The sequence below is a fragment of the Halichoeres trimaculatus genome, unplaced genomic scaffold, assembly GCF_033239565.1.
Source record: "Halichoeres trimaculatus isolate MK-OKI-2021-1 unplaced genomic scaffold, fHalTri1.1 fHalTri1_scaffold_14, whole genome shotgun sequence".
NCBI classification, from domain to species: Eukaryota; Metazoa; Chordata; class Actinopteri; order Labriformes; family Labridae; genus Halichoeres; species Halichoeres trimaculatus.
The window spans coordinates 21,004,373-21,027,553 of NW_027437192.1; the positions used below are offsets into that span (position 1 = coordinate 21,004,373).

The 23,181-nt window shown below is 43.2% G+C and overlaps 1 protein-coding gene and 1 long non-coding RNA gene across 2 annotated transcripts; one reads left to right on the forward strand and one right to left on the reverse strand.

Moving 5' to 3' along the window:
• Positions 1 to 1,676: 1,676 nt before the first annotated feature.
• LOC141802961 (uncharacterized) lies at positions 1,677 to 6,565 on the reverse strand. Its single transcript, XR_012599540.1, has 3 exons — positions 6,477 to 6,565; positions 5,448 to 5,569; positions 1,677 to 1,888 (listed from the first exon to the last, which is right to left on the reverse strand). It is a non-coding gene; the product is annotated as an uncharacterized LOC141802961 (long non-coding RNA).
• On the forward strand, positions 4,492 to 22,580 carry col1a2 (collagen, type I, alpha 2). Its single transcript, XM_074686792.1, has 50 exons — positions 4,492 to 4,696; positions 5,534 to 5,535; positions 7,728 to 7,763; positions 8,287 to 8,370; positions 8,892 to 8,948; positions 9,167 to 9,211; positions 9,326 to 9,379; positions 9,535 to 9,588; positions 9,690 to 9,743; positions 9,855 to 9,908; positions 10,612 to 10,665; positions 10,871 to 10,915; positions 11,161 to 11,259; positions 11,485 to 11,538; positions 11,895 to 11,993; positions 12,346 to 12,390; positions 12,608 to 12,706; positions 12,817 to 12,870; positions 12,971 to 13,078; positions 13,170 to 13,223; positions 13,326 to 13,424; positions 13,547 to 13,600; positions 13,736 to 13,834; positions 13,937 to 13,990; positions 14,096 to 14,149; positions 14,300 to 14,353; positions 14,978 to 15,031; positions 15,126 to 15,170; positions 15,329 to 15,427; positions 15,678 to 15,785; positions 15,905 to 15,958; positions 16,059 to 16,112; positions 16,808 to 16,861; positions 16,970 to 17,023; positions 17,146 to 17,253; positions 17,388 to 17,441; positions 17,539 to 17,592; positions 17,728 to 17,889; positions 18,021 to 18,128; positions 18,360 to 18,467; positions 18,728 to 18,781; positions 18,881 to 18,988; positions 19,122 to 19,175; positions 19,290 to 19,397; positions 19,566 to 19,619; positions 19,970 to 20,077; positions 20,215 to 20,461; positions 20,586 to 20,770; positions 20,861 to 21,103; positions 21,216 to 22,580. The coding sequence occupies exons 1-50, from the start codon at positions 4,627 to 4,629 to the stop codon at positions 21,360 to 21,362; spliced, it is 4,059 nt and encodes a 1,352-aa protein (XP_074542893.1). The 5' UTR covers positions 4,492 to 4,626; the 3' UTR covers positions 21,363 to 22,580.
• The last annotated feature ends 601 nt before the right edge of the window (positions 22,581 to 23,181 follow it).

A 23,181-nucleotide genomic window follows, 5' to 3' on the forward strand; every position in this document is an offset into this window, starting at 1 on the left:
AGCAATTATAAAAATAGACTGTTTTTATGTGCTTATACACCTTACAGATGTTAAATTAAGTAGAGATTGTAAATTTGAGTATAGTACACACAATAGTTATAAATGAGTTATATCATATATAGAGACATGAGCAGTCTATCCCCTGACCAATATATATTGTGACATAATAGATCTGATATGATCTGTGGTTTGTGTAGAATATGAATCAATAGGTAATAATGAGATACAAAGGTCATTTCAGCTGCATCAAGACCTGACAGGGTATGTTGCAAATTTGCGACAACAGGCATCAAGGGGTTAACTCATAAGCTCCTGACCTTTGCTTACTCCAGTCGCCACCCCTTGTGGACCGATTGTTAAATAAGAATGTGCTAAAGAGTTCTCCTGGTTGGTAAAACAAACTAAAGCCCTGTTTCCTCCAAGCAGTCTGGTTCTGATCAATACAGTTTGGTACAGGTTGGATCAGTAAGGCCTGATCCTGTTTGTGTTTCCACAGCCAACCGTACCCTTCTTGGTAGGTGGTGTGTAAGCTGGATGCCAATAGCCCCGTCAGCTACGTGATAGTGTGACGCCATAGCAGTGCGACAATGAACCCTGCTAATAAATCTAACAGAGAAGAAAAACGTGACACAGACAACAAAGAGCACAATGGAAGACATCCGGCATTTTGTCTTATTAGCGATTTCCATGTGGCTCTTTGTGACAAAGCACAATCAAGCTTTGTTTCAGAGAAGGCTGTGTGCCCCCAGGAGAAATACAGCTGCTGTCGTACAGGAAGGGGTACCATAAAGTGGGACGGTACAGGTCGGTATTTTGGGGACCTGTCCTGGTTTTAGTTGATGGAAATGCCACAAATGCATGCCGTACTGAGATGAACCGAAATGAACCATTTGGTGGAACGGGGCTTAATCTGTCTCTGCTGCAAAAATGAACGTTGAAGTTTCCTCGAAAACACACAGCACTCAGTGCCCTCTTCAGTGGTCAGGAAGCACAACGCGTGCCTCTTTTTCTTTTCACCCCTTCCTTTCAAAAACTCTGTGCACGCCACTGACCTGCAGTTTGTAAGTCAAGTGGCAAATCCCCCAAATTTTGGCACAAAGGGGCCCCAGCAAAGACAGAAAGGTAGCTGTAGAATTGAGGTTGGCCCACTGCAAGACACGCAAGAAGAGGATACACAACCAGACACAACATTAATTTCTGGCTCAGGATCAACAACGGATCTTGGAAACTGATGTCAATTTTTGGCCCACCAGCATAGGGGGATGTTAACCTTCAGTTCCACACATGAAATTGCAGAAATTTTACTGTAGGGCTTTCTAAAGTCAGTCACTTGTCATTTGTGTGGATGTGTGAAAGAGGCTCTTACTATGAATAGTAAAGCATGATGTAACCCATCAAGTGAAGAAGTGCAAATCCTGTTTTTTTGTTTACAGGGATCTGCTGAGCTTTTTCAGACTCACACTCTGTTGTAAAATGCTGCTGTCACCTGCATCACTGTGGTATGCAGACAAGCTGCACCTGCATGGTCTCTAAGAAGGGCTTTAAGAACAAAAGAAAAGGAGCTTCTCAACATTTTTCCTTTAGATCTTCATATTTTTTATTTTATATTTCAATAGTCATACATTTCCATCCAGGCTTACAGCACTTGTTCATTTCTTTCCTCCTTATTTCTCTGGTTTGTGCTTCTTTGGTCTTACCAGCTGGCTGACAGGTGGACAGCCTCCCCTGACATGAGAGGATCTGCTCCTCCTGAAATCCTCAGCACTTTCTTCTGGATCTGAAGGGAAATATGAGACTCAGTGACTGAGACCAGTGAGGAAACGGATCAGGCAGCCAATCAGAGCGCAGCACATCTGGAGGAATCCGTCTGCAGGCCCAGCTGGCAGAGCTGTGGGAGACAGAAGAAGAGGGGAGAGATGTTTGATCCAAAATGGCAGAAGGAAAATGCAAATCTGTGATTTAAAGGTTGATGAAACATGATTGGGCTGGTATTTAAAGACTTTATAAGTAGAATACAGTCATTTATCTGCCTTTGAAACTTAAAATGAACCTATAGTTGAGCCTCAGTGGAGTTAAATTAGATCATTTTGTAAGATGTGAGTTTGTTCCTTTAGCTTGATATTGGGTACCTGACTTAATGAACGATGATACTGTGAGAAGTTGCTGCTTCAGATGTTCCCTTGTGCTCATCAAGCAGCAAATCTGAAGCAGAGTATCTGGTCTCAGCCTTAAACTTCTCAACCCAAAGGACATCCCTGCATGTTTGAGGAAAAGAGGCTTGGTGTTCTGAAAATGCCAAAATGAACATTTGCAGAAAGTTGTTGGTTAATCTATCAGAAATGAACAGCAGCAGTAGCTCTTAAGCTTGCATATTGTATTTAATGACCCTCAGTTTTACAGTTCATTAAATTCTTCATACTTTTAAATCTTCTGATGAATTCACAAAAAAGACACAAGCATCTTTGAATGTTTAAAAGATAACGTCTAAACTTGGATGACATAATTATGTGTTTCGTGTGTTTAAATCAGGAGGAGAAAAAAAGCCTGATGATGTGGAGCTTTGCAGCCATCTTTGATTTCCCCTGCCGCCCGTCTGCTGCTGCTGCTGCTGCTCGTCCACAAACATGAGAATGTAACTGTGCAGAGAGTGGGAGCTCTGCCATCTTTAAAACACATTTCATCTCACTCACCCCTCCTCCTCCTCTTTCTCTTGCTCTCTTTTCGTCCTCTGTCTTTCTATCTTCTGGGTTTGACTCAGAGAAGAGCTGAGGTGAAGTTGTTGGGAGTGTCCCAACACAAGTTTTCTGTCACTGGGGGAGGTGAGGGGCTGTTAGTGTGACGGTGCAGAAGCAAAGATAAGCTGAGCAGTTACTTAAGACAGATCAGTTCAGTGATTTCCTCTGCAATCTTTTGAAGCTGCTTATGTAGAAACTACCAGTGCATGTAGGAAGTCTATCATGATGCAACTCAGAGCTTTAGATTATTTCAAGCAGATTAAATCATTCAGAAGACAGTTTTTGTCCTAATGATTTGCTTTAAATAAAAATGAGATATAATGCCAATGACTCCTCTGATGAAGGATAAAAGTACCCTGTTTTAATGGCCTGCTCATGGAGAAACATTTCTTTAGCAACTCCAGAGTTCATTGAACAATCAGTAAAAACAGAGGGAAGCATTCTCTCATTTGACTGTGGGTGCAGCAGATCTTTCTTTAAATGTGTTGAATTTGATCGTGGTTTCATGAAAATACACCAACTCATCCAGTGAAAGAACGATAAGACTGTCTTTATTAAACAGACTAAACTCTGGGTGAACCACTGTTCTCATTATTTAAGGAGTGAATGTCATCCTACAAGCTTAGATGGTGTGTGCATGTGTGTCTGTGTGTGTGTTATTAGTCAGTATGAGGGCCAGGGTGAGTGTTGTTGGAGTGGTAGTAGTAGAGATGACATGTCTGGTCATGTGGGCAGGTAAGAGTGCTCAGAGAAAGAGGGAGAGACAGAGAGGAGCTGAAACTGGATTCCTCCCTCACACCTGTCTTTTGTCAGACTAAAGCTCCAGCAGCGTGTGTTGTATATGAAGCTCTGCATTCCTCTGTTTCTGCTGAGTAAATGTGTCAGTTATGTGTTCTGCAAACTTGTTTTATATTAAAAAAAAGGGATTTGTACAAAAAAAGGTGAAAAAAAGCATTAAAAAAATAATTTGAAAAAATGTACATCTTGTCTTTATTATGACTCAGTGAACTTTCAGGGAGTGCTTGGTGCCTATAGTTGGAGAAGACAAGAAAACAATAGTTTGTGACACAGAATCTGCCTAGTAGCATGAGGAATAAACGCGATCGATTGGCAGTAATCGTGAGCTGCACACTGAAACAGAAAAGTTGTGGAGGGGATGCCCTCCAAAGCAGGAGAAACAGATTAACTAAAAACGTTTTCCCTGAAAGCCGTGCGTAAATGCTGCGCATTAACGCCCAAATCCAAATAATCCCCAACGCTTAAATAAACTCTCCTACGTGCTGTCTATAAATCATGGTTTCCCAGAAAAATCCGAAGAAGCAGCGCAGACTTTGGCCCTTTTGGTGCCAGCTAATGCCCACCGACGACCTCCTCATCGGACGCATTTTACGCAGAAACTGCGCGTAAAGCGGAATGCCATGCGTCCGTACCACTGAACTAACATTTCGGATTCCCTGCGACCCGTAAGAGAAGGGGGTAAAACGTAGGCCTTCTTCTCCCTTTTAAACCTCGACGCTGTCCACGTCCTCAAAAAGAATGGATCTAATTAAAACGTTGCACTCGTCATCATCGCCAAAGCTTTGCCAAACGCGTTCTGGTGGAGAGGAGGCTGGGAGATGCAGCACCACATGACTGAGTGTGAGCTGGAGAGGGATGGGAGTCAGATTGGGTTTCTCTGCGCTGATTGGCCGGGGGGCTGACTTTTGACACGCAGACCAGGGATCCTCCTGCCGTATAAATAGGCCTGATAGAACTTTATTATTCTAGCATCACGGCAGCAGGTTTGTGCTCAGTTTGGAGTAACTCGTGTCACCACAACTGTATGCCTGCTTGAAGGTGGTTTAATAAACAGGGGCTCAGCAGCACAAGGAGTCTGCATGTCTATGTAGACATGCTCAGCTTTGTGGATACCCGGATTCTGTTGCTGCTTGCAGTAACTTCATTACTAGCATCATGTCAATGTAAGTTTGATTATCTGCTCTTTTCTGTGATGGATATTTTTTTTCTTTCTCGGGTCTCACTGCTTTGAGGATCTTTCGCTTGGCTTTTGTTTGGGACATACATCAAGGTCAACCAGGAGACAGCTCAAAGCAAGGCTGAATTTAACTCAACGGATTGAGTTCGTGCAAAGGATTCTTCACTTTTTTTTTTTTTCCAAGGATACAAATGTTATGAGAGAGGGAGAAGTTGCGCTCCAGAAAAAGTTTTCTCACTTTGTAAAGAGCTCTAAAGTAGTCAGCTTAGAGTCTTTTTCAAACTCTCAATGCATGTGGAGCTTTTAAAATGGGTAAAATTGGATTTTCTTTTAGACAAAGGATGAAAAAATTAGTGGGGCGTTGTACAGATTGTTCCATCCAGACGTCCAGAGCATGAGGCTTTATTATAGGAAACAGCGATGTCTCCCCCTGGCGGCCATGGGTGCGAACTTCAACTTGGCACCAGTCATCCTCCGCTCTAAAGAGAAACATCTGTTTCTCAAATCTTGACTAGAAATAATCATAAATACATTCATATCTTAACTTTTTGTTTAAATTAAACTAAATAACTAAAATTAAACTAAATAATCGCTTAGGATGAAAACGTTCGAGTATGATTCCTAATTAATCTAAATTTAGGTCACACAACAATTTAGCAGACGAATAATACATTTTCACTATAACTGAGGCTTTTAGGCAACTTTTTCACCACTGCGTTTAACTGAGAAATAAATACCCTCACGTCACTTTGAACGTCCAGGTGCGCCACCCTGTGGTCCAGTTTGGACATCGGGGTTTTTAGAGTTCATGGGGAGGTCCCAGCTGTGACCAGCTGCTCCAGTTCACGGAGGCCCACACCTGCAACAAAGTGAGGGCAAAAGTTTAGCTGCAGTTATCAGATCATGAGATTCCTAGTTTTTTAAAATCTATAATGTAATGTCACCTGGTTTAAATGCAAAATATTTAAGAACAAAATCAGAATATGCATTTATTTACGAGGTTGTAGAAGGCGTCAGAAAACAGTTGCAGATGTCATGCATACATTTTCCAATATGTTGTGGGCCTTGGCTTGTTTGCAGGAGCAGGCCAAGTATTCCTGTCCCAAGGGCATGACGTACCTGCACAGGCCTGTTAGCAGCCTGATCCTCATTATATGGAATGCTATTCAACTCTCAGATTCACATTCTTCATAGAGTAAGACCATTTGGAGATCTTCAACGTGCAAAGATGGCCCTTAGCTGCACATTTAGAGATGATCAGTGGCAAGAAGATTGTCAGCAACTTTAAAAAAAACAAGGGGACTGATTGTTGAGGCATGTCAGACGTATGTTTGGATGTTTGACTCTCAGAGCTGCGCATGGTGTGAGGCCTTAAGTTTTGGACTCCAGCTTCCTCTTTTATAGGTTGCAGAATTAATTCAACCTCAGGCGACCAGACTTAAGCATATGCCCAAATGAAGTCGTTTAGTCTTGTCTTTATGCACAGAGTCAGGCTTCAGTTCACATTTCTCCCATGTAGGGAAATAGAAAAGTTACATATGATTCTAAATCGAACTGTTAAATGAGAAAAATGAACAGACAGATTGAATTTTCATTGTTTCTTTCATAGATGACACTTTTGCTCCTTATCTGTTTGTAATGTTCTAATGAAGTATTCCCTCTTCTCTCCCCACCCTCCTCTCTTCTCCATCCTCCTCCTCCTCATCTCTCCAACACAACAGCGGTTAGTACACATGCATGAAATCAGATTTTAAATGTGGCTTTACCTTTACTTTGCCGTTTTTCCTTCCAAATGCTGTGACATACTCCACGAGCAGACACCTTTCGCTGGTCGGTCTTTGACTTTTCGAGCCTTCTCAGTGATGGCAGAGCATTTCATTCAGGAATTTCTCCCAGGTTTCTCTCCCTTCCTGTCCAGGAATAGGTGAGGGTCCCATTGGCTAAAGTCTGTGTCAATGAAAGCTAAAACCGCAGCTCTGAGGCACCCATGGGGCCTGGTACAAAGGATCCTTTCTGAGGGGCAGAGGGAGGTTTGCCCCTGACAGCTGGCTCAGGGTCAGATCAGGGTTTTCTTCTGCTGCCTGGTTCAGATGAGATTTAGGATGAAAGCTGATCTCAGACCAGTTAAACCTGGGTGAAATCTTCAGCTCAGATTGAACTACAAACAAAACAAATCAAATCTGTGTGATTTTGAAGGCTCTGTATGCAGATACAGTGAGTAAGCTAATCCTGATCAGTGTTTACTTTAATAAATCTGCTCATTATTGAGATCGCCTCAAGTTAAAGACCTGACTTGCTGGTGTTTGCAGCATCAGCTCACTCACCCTGACTGGTTCTGATACTGTTGCAGAACTTATCTTGTTCCACAGACTAACACCAGGACTGTTGAGTCTGGTTTGGGACACTGTGAAATGTTGCTTTGTAAGCCTCTTTGTGCAAAAGTTGATGCACAGCGTTCTGCTGTTTTATTCATGTAACTCTGCTTTCTGCATGAGCATGTGTTTTTGATGCCCTTGTATTAATATGTTGGAAGCTTAGGCCACTTATCACAGCGCTTGAGCAAATATTAACAAATGTTTGATCAAGTCTGACAAACCCTGAAAAGACTGAATAAATAAATCTTACATTTATTTATCCTCTTTTCTGTTTAGGGGAGAGTCAAGGTGAGCACATAATGTCGTTATTGTGTGTCTTTTAACACCGACAGTGTCAAGCAGACACATGAAGTGTGGTTTAGATTAATCACAGGGCCTCATCACGGTGTCTATTCTAATCACTGAAATGTGTTTTTACTTGCTTGTCCTCTTTCTGTAAGGTTCAAGTTTGTTTACATCACATTTTACTGATTCTAACACACACCAGGCTGTTTGGATATGAAGTTTATCTGCTTTTAGTTCAGCTCAGTGTAGATTAGAGGCAGGGGCATGCTTTGATAGAGGAACGTGTTGAAGCAGAAATGTTGTTACAGCCGCCGTCTGCTCTGTGTTTTGGTCTGACTGGTGGTTTCTCTGCTGCAGGGCCCCCGAGGAGACAAAGGACCTCGAGGTGACAGGGTAAGCTGAAGCAAAACTCTGACGCCTCTGATAAATAATCCTGTTTGAAAGATGTGTTTAAAGCATTTGAAGAATTATGTTTTAACCATTTGGGGTTCTGTGTTTGTTGATGTCATCTGACCTTTAACCTCTTTGGCCACACCTCTTTGTTTACATTGCCTATAGGCCTTACAGCTGGTGGATGGGAATAAACTCAAAGTTGTTATTGAAATTGCAATCTTACATTTAAATCATTTAATTTCAAGTTTATCCATCCCTGTTAGATAAAATGTGAATACTCTTTAACTCTTTAATATCTAAAAAAAAAAAAAAGATGATGCAGCTCCCACTGCTTATCAAACTAAGTCCTCAAATTAAATCCTAGAATAAAATAATTGTAGCTCCAGTGTTTTAGTTGAATTCATCATATCTTGATTCATGTTTCTAGTCATTTGTAAAAGTGTTCCTCATTAAGCCATCCTTCGACCATCCGTTGACAAAGTAACACTGTTAACTCACTGTGTGTGTATTTTGTGTTTTTCAGGGTCCTCAGGGCCCAAATGGAAAAGATGGCAAACCCGGACTCCCTGGACCCCCTGGCCCCCCTGGTCCCCCTGGACTCGGAGGAGTAAGATCACATTTTCTTCTTGCTTTACAGTCATAGTTTTTTGAGAGGTCATGGCAAAAAATTTGTCCAAAATCTGTGATAATTGGTTTGATAATGGCAAAAAAGTGACTCCAATAGAGCATCAAAATAACCCAGCCTCACTGACACAGAAATGACAACAAATGATGACATCACACTGATGATGTGGTGACCCAGTGACCTTTGACCTTTATCCTTTACTCATTTGACACCATAGCTGATACACATCTCAGTTACCATCAACATTAAAGTTTGTTAAAACGAGGATATGAATCCTCAAAAACACCGAAGCTCTCCTTATGTTTGACTTTTAAAAAGACTAAGTCTACAAAAAGATCAGTTTGTATGGTGTTGTAATTTTGTAATTTTTTGTTTTGAATCACTGGGAACACTGTTTTTTGCTGAGTGTTTGAACTCCTTCAATCATTTTGTCCTCTCACAGTACTTACACTTTAAAACAAGTTTTCTTCTGACACTGATTTTTCTTTTTTTCTGTCCAACAGAACTTTGCTGCTCAGTATGATGGTGCAAAAGCTCCCGATCCCGGCCCTGGACCCATGGTAAGAGCCCTGCTTCTTCTGCAACATGAAAACACATACACACACACACACATACAGAGAAGCACATTGATAAACACTAAAGTAATCACACTTGTAAAACAAATGACTTTGTATGAGCTTGTCTAACATCCAGCAACGTCTAAAGCAGGATGCATGTGTAGTGAAGTGGTGTGCTTATATTTTGTGTTGATTACTGATGATCTCATTTCTCCTTTCAGGGTATGATGGGTGCTAGAGGCCCTCCTGGACCCCCTGGACCTCCTGTAAGTTCACACCCACTGCAAGTCACAATTTTAATCAAACTTTACCCATAACTCATGCAGATTGCCTCAGTCTCGGTATAAGACTTACTTGTTGTGTCTCCCATCATCCCACAGGGACCTCAGGGACACACCGGACACCCTGGTGAGCCCGGAGAGCCTGGACAGACTGTAAGAGCCTCCCACAAAACAATATTTTCTTCTTCAAATCATCCATCAGAACTGTGTTAACATCATTTCCTGATCAGATTGTACCACACCGGTCATGTCTCTTTAAAGCCTGTGTCCTCTTTGAGATCTGAAACAATCTGCTTTTCTTTCTCCAGGGCCCTGTTGGTCCTCGTGGCCCCCCTGGACCCCCTGGCAAATCTGGTGATGATGTATGTATTTATTGTTTTGTAAACGCTATTCATGGCTGACTTTTTAAGTTTTGAAAAGACTGAAGAGAACATAAGGTAACGTTTGTTGTGCTGACTGGCAGGGTAACAATGGCAGACCTGGTAAGCCTGGAGACAGAGGTGCCCCTGGCCCACAGGTAAGAGACATGTCCTCCACAACGAGCAGAATGAACCATGATCACACAGACAGACTTCTGAAATGTGAGTGTAGATTGTCTTAGTAATGGGTCCCTTGTTTTGACCTGCAGGGTGCTCGTGGATTCCCTGGAACCCCTGGACTTCCAGGAATGAAGGGACACAGAGTGAGTGTGGATCTTTCTAAAATCTGAATATTGATTTGTAAACAAAACAACAGAATCTCACTTTGGACTTGGGAAAAATATCAAAAAGTACTCAAAAAGTTCCCTTAGATGCCCAATTACTAGCAATGCTGGCAGTGAAAATGAACATAAAGGCCAGTCTCGTGAACCCAGGACTAAAAGCAAACAGCCTGATGGGAGCCATTTTGGATCTTTACCTTTTCTTTTGGTAGAGCTTGAGGAGTGAAACGTTACGTTTAAAGTTTCCGATACAAACCTCAACCTAATGTTGAACTTCCAGTGAAACCAACTTCAAAAAATAGGCCTTAAGATTGAAGTAGTTTCTTTTTTTGACTTTGTATATATCTTGCTCCTATGTAAGTACGTAAATAGTAATATTTTTCTATATTTCTTTAAATTTCTTATTTCATATTCTTGTTATCATTGTGCTATTTTTTATTGTAACTGCATTATTGCACTTTTTCGTGCGCTGCTGTGACAAAAAGAATTCCCCAGGGGGGGGTTAATAAAAGAATATTCTATTATATTCTATTTTAATATCTTGTTTAAACACGCTGATGTCTTTTATAAGCTAGTTCAACTAAAAGGGCCTCAATTTATTTCTAATTACTGGAGTATAATATCCTGATAGCAATTAGAGGTTGATATAAATATATTTTAACCTTTCTTTGTTTCTATATTTCAGGGTTACACTGGTCTGGATGGACGCAAGGGAGAGCCTGGTGCTGCTGGAGCTAAGGTAAGAAGAGCACCCTACGGATATGAGTTCCTGTATTTTATGGATACAGGATCACAGTTCAGACCTGTTTTAATGCTGATATCAGAGAAATGATAAATGATTTTTGGAATTTGATCATTTTCAAAACCTTTTTTCCTTTTTAATGATCTAACTTTGATCTGACTGGCTTCAGATATAAACCCACCTTCTCCTGGTTATGTTATAGGGTGAGCCCGGTGCACATGGAGCTGCTGGAAGTCCCGGACTTGCTGTAAGTTTATATGGATCTCAACATTCTCATTTAGGCTAAAACTAATGTTTCTGACCAAACCAAACCTGAGGACACGTATCTCACTTAGACTTAAAGACCTGAAAATTAAATATTAAGCATAAATTGGTCACACGCCTTCTGTTGACATGGTTGCCATATTTCTAAAAAAGTAATAATTCAGTCATTATTCATTGTAATTAAGAAGAGTTTCTCCTCACCTTTCTTATTGTGTGTCCTCCCTGTAGGGTGCTCGTGGTATGCCTGGTGAGAGAGGTCGTGCTGGCCCTGCTGGCCCCGCTGGTGCTCGTGGTGCTGATGGCAATGTTGGTCCCGCTGGCCCTGCTGTGAGTACTGTCCCTTTAAATCCTTCTGTGAAAATGAAATATACTGACCCCAATATGACCCTCCATTTATCATACTTTGTAGATCATAGTGTGTTTAAAAGTATTAGAAGTAAAACATAAATGTTAAAATGTTGATCATATACAGTAAATGCAGTGTCTGGCCTCAGTCTGACCTCTGACCTACATTACAAGCCTCCTGATGTTGTGTCTTTATTTCTTCTCCAGGGTCCCCTCGGTGCTGCTGGTCCCCCAGGTTTCCCCGGTGGTCCCGGCCCCAAGGTAAGCATGGTGTCATTTCCTGTAGCATTTCCTGTTGTTGTCATCCTGACCTCTCAGAGAGGTTCGTGTTCAGGGTCACTAAAGTTAGCACATACAGTAAAATTTAATTCAGTAGTTTCAGTACCCCCAAGGGATTGGCCCATACATTTCAAAGCCTCCGTGACTCTGTACCGTTCGTTTACACACAGAGATAAACTCACATTTAAAACACATTTTCTAACTAACAACAAGTGAAACCATCATAACTCAAAAACCTGATCTGGATTCAGGTGGATGCCTTCAGCTTAAATGTGCTGAATAAATTTAGACTGAATTGAGCTTTTATTTAATCATGACTGTCATGTTGTCTTTGACAGGGAGAGCTTGGACCTGCTGGACCTTCTGGCCCTGCTGGACCTCAGGGAGCTAGAGGAGAGCCTGGTCCCAATGGCGCTGTCGGCCCCGTTGGTCCTCCTGTAAGTACACAAAAACACTCACCTGTCCGAGAAAAATAGTTATAGTTTTTGACAATAAATGCTTTACATTTGGATACAGTATAAATTTTTAAGACCTGATAAGACAAACTTTAAGAGTTGAAAATGATGAAAAAAAACTTGACATGACATCATTTTTATAGTTATACCTGAACTATGTCAATTGTTAATCACAGTGTGGCTATGGCCCTGAGCTGATCATGCTATTACCTGTGTACATTTATATTAGGGCATATATGCGCTGCTTATGTTCAGCCTTTCAAAAAAAAAAAAAAAATAGGGACAATATTTGTTTTTCTGATATTTCATTTGCTTTTTTGTTTCCCCCCTGTAGGGTAACCCTGGTGCTAACGGCCTGAATGGAGCCAAGGGAGCTGCTGTAAGTACTCATACCATTGAACATTAGAGATAACCTGGGTCATAGGTCGTTCAGCTCCACACAAATACTCAGAGAGGTTTAATCTCTGAATCAGGATGTTTCTGCTGTTTAAACACAGATGGAGGAGTATACAATGAGACAGATCAGACAGACTGAGCTTGTTGTTGTGCTTCAAGGCTCTGATGATTCTCACCTGACTGGTATGGCTGATTTTTAGGGTACTCCTGGTGTTGCTGGAGCTCCTGGCTTCCCCGGACCAAGAGGAGGACCTGGACCCCAGGGTCCTCAGGGTGCTGCTGGACAGAGAGGTCTTTCTGTAAGTAAACAACATACCAAAAAAAAAAACCTACCTGAAAGCATTTCACCTAGAGAGGAGCACTCACTGATGGTTGTTCTTTACATAAATGTCTGTTTCTCCTCTTTTAGGGAGATCCTGGTGCTCAGGGTATCAAGGGAGACGGTGGCCCCAAAGGAGAGCCTGTAAGTTTATATTCTTACACTTTATTTGGTCTACTTTTGCACCACACTCCTTTTAAGGCCTCCATGTATACTCATTCTGTTTTTCTGTTCCCTCCTTCAGGGTAATTCTGGACCTTCTGGACCCCCCGGACCTCAGGGTGAGGAGGGCAAGAGAGGACCCAGTGGTGAGCTTGGTGCCACTGGCCCCACTGGCAACCGTGGAGCTAGAGTGAGTACCTGAGGCTGTCTTACACCTTAACAGATCCACATCCAGAGGTTTTGTTACCTGGGTCAGCTGATCAATCTGTGTGTCTCCTTAGGGTGCCCCTGGTAGTCGTGGCATGCCTGGATCTGAGGGAAGAACTGGGCCCATTGTAAGTACATGGACGCTTCTTTGTTTTACAAACATGCAGTGTAGTAGCATTATTTCAGAGGGTGAAACTCCCAGCTCATTTCTTCCCTGTGTCTGTCCATAGGGTATGCCTGGTGCTCGTGGTGCCAGTGGTGCCGCTGGACCACGTGGACTCCCTGGAGATGCTGGTCGTGCTGGTGAGCCTGGACCTGCTGGTCTCAGGGTGAGTGTTGGTTTTCACTGGTGTTGGAAATAAACCCTTAACAAACCCAATTTATAATCGAAGAAAAAAATACTTTGAGGTCAGCTACAGCACAGAGTGATGACTGAACATATCTTCTACAGGGTCTCCCAGGAAGCCCTGGAAGCTCTGGACCTCCCGGAAAGGAGGGACCTGCTGTGAGTAATCTTAAATTTTACTTTGAGCTCTAAATACTCCAGTTTTATGTAATGACACAGACATTTGCGTTAGTATGATCTCCTCAAAAAGGGCCATTATCATGACTTCGTACCTCTTCCTATTTCCTCCTCCAGGGTCCCTCTGGACAAGATGGCCGCGGTGGACCTCCTGGCCCAACTGGACCCAGAGGCCAGCCTGGAAACATCGGCTTCCCTGGACCCAAGGGACCTAGCGTATGTAGAAATAATAAGATAAAGCGGTGCAAAAACAGCATCTGAGGCTAAAATGACTTTAATGTTATAACCTGTGCTAAACTGAACTCTGACCCCCTTCAGGGTGAGCCTGGCAAGCCCGGAGACAAGGGATCTGCTGGCCCCACTGGTCTGAGAGTAAGTTTGAATAATACCACTGACACACAGCAGTTTTGACATTTTTATGAGTGGATTTGTCACCTGACTGTCCAGAACTCTAATGGTTTCTGTGTTTGTCTTTAGGGACCTCCTGGACCTGATGGAAACAATGGAGCCACTGGCCCTGCTGGACCTGCTGTAAATATTCTTATTCAACATTCAAATCGTCCTGATATTTGTGCTAGTGTAGTCTGATTACACTAGAGTTTAAAACTTCTCTTTGGGATTCCTACTACAACTGTAGGTTATCTGAACTCAACACCTGTCTTTTCTTTTCTATCCCTACAGGGTGGTTCTGGTGAGAAGGGAGAGCAAGGACCTGCTGGAGCTCCTGGCTTCCAGGTTTGAACCCATTACTTTAATCTGAAAACGAGCGATAAGAAGCAGTTTCAGGGGGATCACTCTGCCTTTTAAAGTTATTTTTTCGCATTTGTTTCTCCTTTGCACATTTTACCTCTTAATTAAATGCCTATAAAAATATATTTTCCACATCAAGTGCCGAGAGAGAAGCAAAAACAACTTTAAACAAAGAGCATTTACAAATAAAACCAATCCAAAATGACTAAAAATAATAGTCAGGAGTTTATCCATTTGTCTATACCGTGGTCAAATGGTATTTAATCTTTGTTTAAAATCTAACTCAGTTGTTTTATTAACATATAAGCCAATATTGTGATTGGTCATTGCCACCTTCAGTGAGAAATTAGCACCGATAGCTCTGAAAATCATCCTATGCACTCAAATAAAAGCTTGATACATCACAAACCAGCAAATTATCTTTAGAAAAAAAATAAATCAGTTGAAATACTGTTGCACTTTTGTTTCCCAAAAGTTTTTTTCAGATTATTTTTAATGCTAGGGAAGCCTGTGATATACTGTACCTGTTCTGTTCCCAAGGTGTACTTTTAACACACCTGTGTTGCCTCCACTGGTTCTGGTCCTAATGTTGTGTTCTGACATTTTCAGGGTCTGCCTGGACCCGCTGGAGCTGCTGGAGAGGCTGGCAAAGCTGGAGACAGAGTAAGTAACATACTGACTTTCATCAAACTCAGTCAAATCATAGCAGTAGAGGAACAAGCAGTTCACCTCTAACCCCACATGTTTGTCTCTGCAGGGTATCCCAGGAGACCAGGGAGCTTCTGGACCTGCTGGTGCTAAGGTGAGTTCACCTACCTTTGATTTTCAGCACATGTGTACTGTCACTTGAAGTACAATTCTTCAAAAGAGTTAGTCTGTCTTAGTCTAAAATAGCTGCAGCAATTCTTTTTCATCAAAATTATCTTGAATACCACTGATGCCCTCCGTGTGTTCATTCAGGGAGAGCGTGGAAACCCTGGTGCTGCTGGAGCCACTGGACCTCAGGGATCCATGGGACCCCGTGGACCTGCTGGAGCCCCCGGACCTGATGGTGGAAAGGTAAGATAATGGCATAAGTCTCAGACATGGGTAGCTGTAGGGTCAAGTTCAGAGAATGATGATAAATGATGAGAAAATGTCAGTTAGGTTTACAGATATTACATCAAATGCAAAACTCAGAACAGAGAGATTTTTTTTCCTACACCTCAAACCGAAATATACAGTAGAATCAGGAGTGTGAGATGGAATCCATACTGATGCATGTGTGTTTATGCAAAAATGACCCACAGTCTGTCCCGTGTGTTTTCAGGGAGAGCCCGGTCCTGCTGGTGCTGCTGGCGCTGCCGGACATCAGGGACCAGGTGGCATGCCTGGTGAGCGCGGAGCTGCTGGACCCCCTGGAGGCAAGGGAGAGAAGGTAAGTTAAAAACATAAAAACTTTCAAAAAAGGCTATTTTTAAGACTCAAAGTACAATTTTTGTGCTGAGAGTGCATGCCTTCTCTCTCATTCACCATCCTCATCTCTGTCTCCCACAGGGAGAGGCTGGACACCGAGGACCTGACGGCAATGCTGGCAGAGATGGTTCCCGTGTAAGTGAAACTCTGCTTGCTACAAAGAGCCATCAACTTTTAATGTTTTACCTGAGTTTAAGCACCAGGTATGATTAAACTTGTCTGATTCTCTTTCCAGGGTCTGCCTGGACCTGCTGGACCTCCCGGACCTACTGGAGCCAATGGAGATAAGGTATGTAGGTGATGTACAGATAGTGCTGTACCACCACACAAATAATGTAGGAAAACATCAGCATGAAGACACTTTGAATGAACACCGTGACATAGGTGAACCACTGATATGGTTTCAATTTACAACCTAAAAATAAAAGCCTCTCACATAATTCAAAATGGCCGACAGACTCATGTACAGGTGACTTAGGATAGACATGGCCACTGCCTGTTTTCAGGTAAATTTGCTATCAAACACTTTATGTCAACCATGACTGAGACCTTTAGTCTCCAATACTTTACTGATCTGAGGAAGAAAATTAAGTTTAGCGTGTGTGCAAAGCCTGAATTGGGGCCAGAACCTCAACACTGCCACCTAATGGTTGTTTTGTAACACTACAACAATGCCACAACCATGTCATTCTGTTAACCAGAATGGAGTTTGTTTAAAACAATAAACACAGCAAACAAAGACAGTTTGATGAATGAAAAACACATTTTAGGAAACTTCATATTATTTGTTACCATTATTTAAAAGTATTAATAAATGCTTTGCCTTTTCTGATACAAAAAAATAAGAATCAAGCTTCTCTGATATCAGTTAATACATATTGAAACATTGATGCCGCACCTTTCTTTTCTGAATGAATTTATGAGTTCATTAATTTGTCTAAACCAATGCTGAGCTGATGAAGTGCTCAACCTTCTCTACCACAGGGTGAGAGCGGTGCCTTTGGACCTGCCGGACCTGCTGGACCCCGTGGACCCTCTGTAAGTCCCTGTGTCTGGTTTCTTTTAAATAAGCTTTTCCGATGAATATCACACAGCTTTTGTGAACTGTATAAACTCCATGTTTAACTGGCGTCCTCACGTTCACAGGGAGAGCGTGGAGAGGTTGGACCTGCTGGAGCTCCTGGATTTGCTGGACCCCCTGTAAGAAACCCACCCATCAAAACACACCTTACACAACTCCTGTCCAAGCAGCAGTGTGTTGTTATGACAGCATCTGAACAGAAACATACTCACCCCACCTTGCTCCTATTTTCCCTTTACAGGGCGCTGATGGTCAGCCCGGAGCCAAAGGAGAGCGTGGACCCGGAGGAGCAAAGGGAGAAGTTGGCCCTGGTGGACCCGCTGGACCTGCTGGACAGTCTGGACCTCCCGTCAGTACCACACACACCAACAGTCACCTTAACATTGCCGTTTAAATTTGACGTTACCACTGAAAACACCAAGAACAGACATGTATACATTAATGCATGGCTTGTGACTGATCTCTTTTCTTTTCTGTATCCAGGGTCCCGCTGGTGCTGCTGGCCCCTCTGGCGCTCGTGGAGACACCGGCCCATCTGTGAGTGTTAAGACCTTAGACATAGTCCCTCCTGACATCACTTGTTGCGTCTGGTTTCAATATTGTTTCCAACACCCAATATTGTTTCTAATTCAAGGGTCTGACTGGTTTCCCTGGTGCTGCTGGCAGAGTTGGTGCTGCTGGTCCCGCTGTGAGTACTGATTCTCTATCACAATCATCATTCAGCCCTTCTACACACACACACACACACACACACACACACACACACACACACACACACACACACACACTCATTTGTAACCCATTTCTCATCCTCCTCTATCAGGGTATTGTTGGTCCCCCTGGCCCTGCTGGTCCCGCTGGTAAGGATGGTCCTCGTGGTGCTCGTGGAGATTCTGGTCCCGCTGGTCCACCCGGAGAGCAAGGAATGGTTGGACCCCCTGGTCCATCTGGAGAGAAGGGACCCTCTGGAGAGTCTGGACCCCCTGTGAGTCTTTCCGCCCAGACGCTCAAGTTGTTTGGCTGTTCCTCAAAATGTTGAGCGAGCGCATCAGTCTGAGTATTCTTAAACTCACTATAACGTTTCATTACGTGATCTGTGTGTGTGTGTTTGTTTAGGGCCCCGCTGGTGCTCCTGGAACCAGTGGACCTCTTGGTCTTCAGGGATTCGTTGGTCTTCCTGGTGCTAGAGGAGACCGTGGTTCTCCTGGTGGTGCTGGTGGTGTTGTAAGTGCAAATTACTTCTCAGAGAGCTCTCAAAAAGCCAACATAGCGCCCTGTTTACTGCCCTGTTGTTCAAAGCCCCGTCTCATCAATATAAGATTATTCAGAGTACACACACAAGCTGCTAAATGTGACCTTTAAATGAAGACAACGAGGACAGGAGCGGCAAAGAAGTGGCTGAAGAAAAGCTTTGTAGACATACATGACTCAATGATTTCTCTTCCTACATCACAGGGTGAGCCTGGCAGAGTTGGACCTGCTGGTCCCCCTGGAGCCCGTGGTCCCCCTGGAAACATCGGCCTGCCCGGTATGACCGGACCTCAGGGAGAGGCTGGACGTGAGGTAAGGGTTGAATAGGCAGATTAATTCAGTAACCCCTTGATGATTTATGATCAAGTATGGAATGAAAACCTCCATTCCACAGTTCAGTCGTTGTTTCTTAACGCCAATATGGCGTGCTGTGAAGTAAACCAGGAAGTATGTTCTCATGGCCTAGCGTTACTTCACTTAATCACTTAATGGGGCTCAAAGCCGACTAAAAAGTAACCCCACATGATGATTTACCATAATGTTGAAGCTGTAACACTCTCTTTCCTCTTCAGGGTAACCCTGGTAACGATGGACCCCCTGGCCGCCCTGGAATTGCTGGATTCAAGGTAAGTCCATTCTTTCACCTGAACGCACACTTGTATACGGATTAGGTACAGTTGAGCTTTCTCTTACCTTTATCTGACCCTTGTTTTCTCCATGTTTAGGGAGACCGTGGTGAGCCCGGACCTGCTGGAGCTATGGGACTTTCTGGTGCCCCTGGACCCGCTGGACCTGCTGGAGCTGCCGGCAGACCCGGAAACCGTGGAGAGAGTGTGCGTGATAACAGCAGCCCTCCTAAATACCCACTTCAGACTTAACTTTCTCACCTTTCTTGGAGGATACGACATCTCCTGGGTGCTTGCTTCACTAATGGATCATTCTGCCCCTGTCCTCCTTCGTCTTTAGGGCCCCGGAGGTGCAGCTGGAGCCGTTGGCCCTGCTGGAGCTAGAGGTGCCGCTGTAAGTACAATTATCAATCGATTCTACTTACAAACAGCACTTGGCGCATCAGTGTTCTTGCTAGAAATTGTGCTCTGGTCCAGCTATACCTAAGAGTGTGTGTCTGTGTTTTAGGGACCTGCTGGACCCCGTGGTGAGAAGGGAGGTGCTGGAGACAAGGGAGAGAGAGGCATGAAGGGTCTGCGTGGACATCCTGGTCTCCAGGGAATGCCTGGACCTTCTGTGAGTAATGCCACACAAAATATGTCAACAGACAGCTCCATGTGCTCATATGTTCGTGAAACATATGACACATAGCAGGGTTGCAAGCTTAGCATTAGCGCTGTGATGCTAATAAGGTAAAGGCACAGGGTGTTAACCATTCGCTGTGATGCATTTATCCTCATACAGGGACCTTCTGGTGACACCGGACCTGCTGGAGCCAACGGACCTGCTGGACCCAGAGTGAGTAAAGTTCACCTGCATTTAAGCAGACACTGTATCTGACATCAAACACCTCCATATTAACTGGTGATCAGCTTTTTAAAACCATATAGAGCAGAAGGGCCCAGAGTTTATTAGGAGTGTTCATACAATCAAAACTTTAAAACGTTGACTCTGTTCAGCTGTTAACATAAAGAGATCATTTCCAGAGCTTGAAGCTCAGGAACTTATTTTTCTGATACAATTCAATCTTCTCATGGTAGCTAAAGGATCAAACACAGGGTAATAATGTTATATACGATACTACATGAGGCAAGATTTCCCCAAAAGGACAAAAGTTTGACCACTTTATATGAAAATCTTGTCTACAGGGACCCGCTGGACCTGCTGGACCCGCTGGCAAGGACGGAAGAGCTGGTGGACATGGAACCATTGGTGCTCCTGGTGCTCGTGGACCCCCTGGATACGTTGGACCCGCTGTAAGCTAACCCAGCCTTTTTCCTCTCTGCACCTATTTCGGATTTTTTTCAGGCCTTGTAGCTCTAATGCCATCAAAAGATCCTCTGCTGAGGATCTCAATGCTCTTATGATTAATCCATCCTCCCATCCACACCAGGGTCCTCCTGGAGCTCCTGGTCTGCCCGGACCTCCTGGCCCCTCCGGTGGTGGATATGATGTCTCTGGTGGATACGATGAGTACAGAGCTGACCAGCCTGCTCTGAGAGCCAAGGATTACGAGGTTGATGCCACCATCAAGTCTCTCAACACCCAGATCGAGAACCTGCTCACACCTGAGGGATCCAGGAAGAACCCTGCCCGCACATGCCGTGACATCAGACTCAGCCACCCTGAGTGGAGCAGTGGTGAGAATATCTTAATCTGATAGCACAAGTATTCAGGTTGACTTTTGTTTGAGCCAGCACCATGAAGATGGTTTCCCCCCTTCCTCCCTTCCACCAGTTTGACTCTGGTTTTCATGCCTTTCAGGATTCTACTGGATTGACCCCAACCAGGGCTGCATCAACGACGCCATCAAGGTCTTCTGCGACTTTGACACCCGCGAGACCTGCATCAGCGCCCAGCCTGGTAGCATTCCTCAGAGGAACTGGTACAGAAGCACCGAGAGCAAGAAGCACGTCTGGTTTGGAGAGACCATCAACAGCGGTAATGAGGTAAGAGTCTACAGATCTCTGACACGTGAAACAATGAAGGTTTCAACAAAGCACACATCCAGGAAATAAACATCGCTGTCATCCCTGCAGTTTGCCTACAACGACGAGACCCTCAGCCCCCAGAGCATGGCTACTCAGCTTGCCTTCATGCGCCTGCTGTCCAACCACGCCAGCCAGAACATCACCTACCACTGCAAGAACAGCATTGCTTACATGGATGATGAGAGCGGCACCCTGAAGAAGGCTGTGGTGCTCCAGGGCTCCAACGACGTGGAGCTGAGGGCCGAGGGCAACAGCCGCTTTACCTACTCCGTGCTGGAGGATGGCTGCACTGTGAGTACTTCTTCCCTTCTTTAGTTTCTATTAGTGATGTTGTCGAGCTCTCACACAGCTTTTTATCAGTTGAACACAATTCTAAAACGAGGTCTCTTTATCTTCCCTGCAGAGACACACTGGTGAGTGGGGCAAGACAGTGATCAAATTCAATACAAATAAACCAACTCGCCTGCCCATCCTCGACATTGCACCTATGGACATTGGTGGACCTAATCAGGAGTTTGGTTTGGACATTGGCCCAGTCTGTTTCAAATAAATAGACTCATGATAAATTAACACCAAGAAAGAGAGAAAGAACGAAAAAAACAAAATCTCTGCCCTTCTTTCTGTGTTGTTTTTTTTATACTGAATGCTGATTTCTCTCTGCGCATCCACTTGCTTAAGATGGGCAACTATCTGAGAGGACTGAACGGACTGAACGGAGCGTTTGTGCAATGCAAATTAATACAGCAACCCAAAGGGACGCGGGAAAACACCTTGTTGTGGGACATCATGTCATCCTTTTGTAAAAAATAAAAGAAGTGTAATAAAAACGCTGAAAGTATGCATCACTTTTGTGGTCTTTGTATATCTTCCAAGGAGGAGGTTTAAAACCACAATTTCCATGAAAAAAAGGTTTAAACTACCTCATGCCTGTACCTAAAGAAAATACTATTGACACAACCTGGGTCCGCAACAGAGATGTTCAGACTTTGATGCTTCAAGCTTTGTCCCGTATCGGAAGGTGCTCAGTTACTTGAAGCAGAGATCTATGGTGCTAATATGCAGCTGTGGAGCAAACCACTTTTTTCACTGTATTACTTTGTATTGTCCTTTGAGGAGTCTTGCTTTGGTTCCCTGATACTTCCCCACTTTAAGCAGGTGGAATGTTCCTTAACCTGATGTCTGGTTTTTGTTTGGTTTTATTTTATTTTGTCCTTTTTTTTCTTTGTCTAGAAGTTTTTCTATTTTGTTTTGGTTTTTTGTTCAGGCTTTTTACTCTTCAAACCCCCACACATCAAGTGTTCATACTGACAGCACAAATTTCATCCAATTCTGAATGGTTTTTACAGCGGCCTCTCTTTCTCTCTCAAAAATGACACCACAAAGTCTATTGTACCTATTTTGTATATGTGAGATGTTTAAATAAATTGTGAAAAGTTCTGAAATAAAGCATGTCCAATGTCCTAAAACACACTACTCAGTGACTTAAGTGCTTTCATGTTTTAATGACACCAGTGAAGCTGTGTCACTGTATTTTGGTTTTAGATCATCACTGATTTAAACATCTTCCTTTGAGGAAGCACAGCCAGATCCTCCTTTTACATCCCCCTTTGTCTTGCCTTTCAGAGTACATCCAGTTTTAATGTACAGTAAATTCCTGTTGACACTGTCCATGCCAATGTGTGATTACTAAAAGTGCATTGTTTCTTGTAAATATGCATCCTCTGATGTTGCTTTTTCTTTGCCTAATACAGCTTTTGCATCCAAATAAATTTCTGTGTTTGGATCGAGGCTTGAATCGCAGTGATGCATCCACACAAATGTCAGTGTTTAAACTCAGCGTAGCATTCATAACTTGACAGCACGTTTGTCAGAGGCTAAAGGATAGTTTGAGTTTGGTGTGTTGAGGGAACTGGGATATGCTTGCTTCTCAAAAAAAAAAGAAAAAAAAAGAATCTTGAATTGGTTAAAATAAGTACAAACGTGGAGGTGCTGTCAGAGTGACCTCGCTGTTTTTACTATAACCACTAGAGGGCAGTGTAGCTTTAAAATAGTACAATGCATCCAACCCTGTGCATTTATACAGATTATTTTTAACAAATAAAGCAGAAACATCAGTTTACGTGTACTTCTAAGATTTATATGGACTTCACACGTTATTTTAACACTTTTTATGTATTTTGTACAAAAACCTTGAAACATTTAGCTACATATACACCAGTTTTCACCACAGTCTGTGTTGGGTACTTTGGGTTAAAATGGCTCTGCTTCACTGATTGCCCTCATTGAAAGCTTTCCATTTGTGAATTAGTTGCATTTCCTCAACCAGTGAAGAGTTTTCAACTGGCAAGGAAAAAGACTAAAAAATTGTA

Coding starts and splice junctions, on each gene's coding strand:
- col1a2 (XM_074686792.1), top strand. CDS start 4,627: ATGCTCAGCTTTGTGGATACCCGGATTCTGTTGCTGCTTGCAGTAACT. Junction 10,916..11,160: donor CTGGAAGTCCCGGACTTGCT/GTAAGTTTATAT, acceptor TCCTCCCTGTAG/GGTGCTCGTGGTATGCCTGG. Junction 16,862..16,969: donor CTGGACCCCGTGGACCCTCT/GTAAGTCCCTGT, acceptor TCACGTTCACAG/GGAGAGCGTGGAGAGGTTGG.